Source organism: Rhinoraja longicauda, chromosome 15, assembly GCF_053455715.1.
Source record: "Rhinoraja longicauda isolate Sanriku21f chromosome 15, sRhiLon1.1, whole genome shotgun sequence".
Lineage (NCBI taxonomy): Eukaryota > Metazoa > Chordata > Chondrichthyes > Rajiformes > Arhynchobatidae > Rhinoraja > Rhinoraja longicauda.
Window position 1 is genome coordinate 31456889 of NC_135967.1, and position 5299 is coordinate 31462187.

General features: G+C 40.1%; 1 protein-coding gene across 1 annotated transcript; it reads left to right on the forward strand.

Moving 5' to 3' along the window:
• The first annotated feature begins 3378 nt into the window (after positions 1 to 3378).
• On the forward strand, positions 3379 to 4774 carry bmp15 (bone morphogenetic protein 15). The gene is made up of 2 exons (XM_078411848.1): positions 3379 to 3499; positions 3909 to 4774. The coding sequence occupies exons 1-2, from the start codon at positions 3379 to 3381 to the stop codon at positions 4772 to 4774; spliced, it is 987 nt and encodes a 328-aa protein (XP_078267974.1).
• The last annotated feature ends 525 nt before the right edge of the window (positions 4775 to 5299 follow it).

Sequence of the window (5299 nt, forward strand, 5' to 3'; positions counted from 1 at the left end):
GTGCTTTTCGTTCAACTCTTGAATTTTCCTCAAGCATTTTAAGGATAGCGCATATTGAAATTCTGTAAAATGTGCCAGGGACTAAGTCAATAAACATGTTCATAAAGCCTCCAGGAAAATGTATTATTTTCATTCATATGTATGCAATCTCTCAGCAGAAAGGGACTATACTTTGTATAATGCCTGGTATAATCTTGGGCTGAAGTATAAAATTGGTGAAAGTGGACTAACTGCCCACTCTAATCTTCTTTCTCTTCCAATGCTTTACCTATTTTGTTCTACTGCTTAAATCCTGTTTCATGCTGCGAGATGTATTTATTCCATTAGTCGACTGATATCACTGCTCACAACAAAGCTTTTATCATGCCAAGTCCAGTTAATTTTCGGTTCCACACATTATGAATCATGGTCACAGCATGTTACAGCACAACAGGCCCCTTTTGCCAAACAAGTCAAAACACCCATTGTAAAAGTGACGAAACTTCGGAAGAATTAGATTGGCTCTATAGTGCTTTCGAACATCCTGAAGATGATTTGTAAATGCAAGGCTTGATTTAGTTTTGGTTTGTGGTGCAACGTTACACAAATTAGACAAAGACAAGACACAGGAAATTGACCTGATTTTAACATAGTCATCTATTTTCATTCAGGGGATAAAGAGAAATAGAGCTTGCAGTGATTTGTAAATAAGGGTGAATACTTTCATATCAGAGTGTTCCTTAATTAGAAGCCAATGTAGATCACGCGGTGATGAGTGAACACAACAGAGCACGTTGGGAGCAGAGTTTTGGGATGGCCTCAAAATCTCAACAAAGGCATGGATGAGCATTTCAGAAACAGAAAAGATAGACAGGGGTGGAGTTGACTGTTGCTGAACACCTTCGTTCAGTCTGCCTTAACCTACCTGATCTCCCGGTTACTCAGCACTTTAAATCCCCCTCCCATTCCCAATCTGACCTTTTTGTCCTGGGTCTCTTCCTTTGTCAGTGCGGCCCAGTGCAAATTGGAGGAACAGCAACTCATATTTCGCTTAGGTATGAATATTGACTTCTCTAACTTCATGTAGCCCTTGCTTTCCCTCTCTCTCCATCCCCTCCCCATCCCAGTTCTCCCACCAGTCTTACTGTCTCCGACTACATTCTATCTGTCGTGCCCACTCCCCTGACATCAGTCTGAAGAAGGGTCTCAACCCGAAACATCTCTCTAGAGATGCTGCCAGTCCCGCTGAGTTACTCCAGCATTTTGTGTCTACCAAGAGATACAGCTGGGTATATTAAGTGACGTTAGAAATGATTTTGTTTCTCTCTCCTTACATACTGTTTGACTTGCTGAGGAATTCCAACACTTTCTACTTTTATTTCAGATTTCCAGCATCTGCAGATTTTGCTATTAGACTGTAACACCTTTTTTTGGATTGCTGATGGTGAGGGGCAGCATGTGGAAGTGTAAAAGGAGATAGCCAAAAAAATCTTTGGTCAAAATCCTGAAATCTCTCCTCTTCCATTGTTATAGACAATAGACAATAGATGCAGGAGGAGGCCATTCGGCCCTTTGAGCCAGCACCGCCATTCAATGTGATCATGGCTGATCATTCTCAATCAGTACCCCGTTCCTGCCTTCTCCCCATACCCCCTGAGTCCGTTATACAATCATCTTTCAATGAAAGACTATTATTTGCCTGTGATTGATTCTTTATTTGCAACCTAATAAAATTTCAGTATGCCCTTCTCATGAAAATCATATCATTTTATTCTCAGGTCTCTATTTACTTATAATAAATTTGTCAAAATATATGGCATCAGAAATACTCTGAACCAATGTAACATATTAATAAGGATATCAAGAAGCTGTCAGTTTACATCAGTGATCTGAGATGACAAATCACTGCAAGCCCTATTGCTCCCTATCTCTGCATGAGAATAGATCTCAACCAATGACAACGGGAGAGGATGAAGGAGTGAGGAAGAGTCACAATTCCCACAATCCAGGAAGAGGAAAATTCACTTCTACATACAGTCAAATGCAACAGTCCACTCACTGATAATGGTCCCCTTCGCTTATACAGGTTATTAATATTCTTTATTTGGATTTGTACAAGGGATGTTGGGCCACACAGTGTAGGAAAGAACTGCAGATGCTGGTTTAAATCAAAGGTAGACACAAAATGCTGGAGTAACTCAGCGGGACAGGCAACATCTTTGGAGGGAAGGAATGGGTGACGTTTCAGGTCGAGACCTTTCTTCACACTGCTGCAATGGAAATATTGCACACTGATGCAATGGAAATTTGACCCAGCATCAGTCAATGCCTCAAGTAGTACTTTGAGAAATAGTAGACTTTCTAATATTAGCAAATACATACAAAGGATAATAAATATGTAAAAAGGAATTTTCCACAAATCTTTTGTAATACATTACAAACAAAAATATTTTTCTTACATCTTTCGTTTGTTTAGTCTGCTGTGCAATATGCTGATATAAAAAATAAATTTCCTATTAATGTTCTTAAACTCCCTGTTCAGAGCACAAGAATTACCAACTGGGACCCTGTCCTCATATTTCATTCTTTTCTTGGGGAAAAAAAACTCTCCTTGTCCATTGCCATCTTTCTTTGAAATGCATGACAAAGGGCTAATATTTTACCTAAAATAAATATACTCTCATGTTACAAACCACAAAGTCTTCACTGCCCACACCCAACTCCAGTTTGTCAATGAAACACAGAATCTCTTAGTGCACTTTGTCTCATAAGGGGGAAGTACATTATATTAGCGTTGGTGTTGAAATATATAGGAATACCAGACACTGGTGGAAATTACATTTGAGATAATTAAGAATCCAATTCGGCCTCAATCTGATATTTTCCGAAGTTTGGGCACGTGGAAGTATAAAAAGTACATCAATGGATATTTCAATTCCATCCAAACGATGCCTCAGATTCAACTAATTGCCATGAAACAACCAATCTGACCCAACCGTCCGCCAGGAAACACTGATTGATTTAGTGACATCACGTGAAGGTACCATTAATTAAGAGATAATTTGCCCAAGCTGTTTAATGGCGCATTCAGAGGAACGCTTTTGAGTTTATCAGTGCATTGGAGCTATGGTCCCACCTGTGGTCTGCAGGTACCTGTACGGCAGTACTAGCTTTGAAACCAACATGTGCAGTATTAGGATTTGGAGTCGCACCGTATTCCGCATTTTGATCTGTTTGTTGGAGCTTGTAGCATTACATGGAAGTGCCGGGATGAGTGCAGAGCCTGGTGGTAAGGAAGTGGCGGACTTGGGTCCTTTAATCGAGATGTTGTCTGGGAAGGTCAGCCCCCGCCCTCCACTGCTCTCCCGACAGAGAGAAGATGACCAACACATGGAATACATGGCTAGCCTCTACATGCAGTCGGCGGATCAGAACGGGAATCCTAAAGCCAACCGAACCACTAAGACGAACACCATTCGCCTGGTGAAGCCCAGTTCCAGTGTCTTAATCGCCAACGCAGGTAGAGTTATTACTTCGAAAAACTTAAAATCCTAGTTAAAAATTACTCGAGTTACTTTTTTATTGACGAACTACGCATAGATAAAGGGGCTCTCTGACTAATGATTGACATTGCAACATGTCGTTACCTATCCATGTTCTCCAGAGATGCTGTCTGACCTGAGGGTACTCCAGCACCTTTGTGTACTGACCAACCCAACGTCAGAATACAATTCAAAGGGGGAAAAAAGGCTGTTCTTAATTCTTCAGAAATGGACGTCTGTCCTCCATTCGTGGTCTTTGCTTAAGCAAATCACATTTAGTATTGTTGACATCTGACTGACATGAGAACTTGATATGGGACAATATGGGTAGTTGTGTTTGGTTGTAAAATGTTGAAGTGTTGATTTCTACTCTACTTTCCTTCATAGGTCACTGGCATGTCCATCACATTGAATACAATCTGCAGTATATTCCAGAGCTGGAACACTTGATTAAAGTTGCAGTTATTTATTTGCACAGTGCTCTTCCTAATCACTTCAAGGTTTCTTGTGAGATCAAATGCCTCCGTGCAAATCATGTTGATGTGAATTTCCTACAGAATGCCACTTCCACAGAAATACCCATCAAATTTGTGTTAAAGATGCATGACCAATGGGCAGAAGCTGATGTAACCCCGTGTGTGTATTTCCCAACTGGCAGTTCTGTGAAGAATGTTGATCTGAACATCAGTTACAAGTGTACTGATCTAGGAAACATTGGTCAAGGACCTCTGGACAAGAGTGCCATCCATCTCCAAGTACCTTCACTGCTGTTGTACTTAAATGATACTGATGAGACTGCTCATCAAAGGAGGGAGAAACAGAAGAAGCAAATTCTAGAGAAGCCCTCCAGATCACGTACACTATCCAGGAAGCCGCGACAAATAAGTAACATTGGCTCAGACATTCCTAACTTACTCCATAAAAAAAACTCTCCTCGGAACAACTGCAAACTCCATTCGTTCTGGGTAAGCTTTGAGCAATTGGGATGGGATCACTGGATTGTGGCTCCTCATAAGTACAATCCCAAATTTTGCAGGGGTGACTGCCCTAGAATTCTCCATTATGGTTACCACTCTCCAAACCATGCAATTGTCCAAAATTTCATCAATGAAATTGTTGATAAAAATGTTCCCCGTCCATCTTGTGTTCCCTCAAAATACAGCCCCATTAGCGTTCTTATGAAGGAACAAAATGATCACATTGTGTACAAAGAATATGAGGACATGATTGCTGTTTCTTGTACGTGCAAATAGTATTGCCATTTTGCGCCACATGTTTAGAATTCAGGAAATTATTAGTGCACTTTGGTTAGTTACTTGAGTTGGTTGTTACAATGTTCAATGCTATCCTACAACATCTATTCAAGGAAAGTCATTCCATGACTGGCTCTTGGGTGTAATTTATTTGTCCTACCGCCAATTATCAGTAACTTGCCTAATTCATAGTGCAATTGTTCATCCACAGTATTAACACTATCCCCTCAAAGTAAAAGGATCTTGAAGCGTGATCTTGCAGTGATTGACCCACTTTTGCGGCTGGGGGAAAGAATGTCCTAAGCGTGTAGAATATTCTGCAAAAAAAATGAGACCAAGATTTGATTAAAACTTGATTTAATGAGTTTAACAATTTTGTAGTATCTTATTTATAGTGCTTTGTAAATATTGCTGAGAATTTCCAGTCAAAAGAGTCCATCTTTTATATATTGTCAAGTCTGCTGTTTTTGATCCATTCAAATAGGAATAATTCAACCTGAATGTAAATAGTTTCAAGTTTTAATG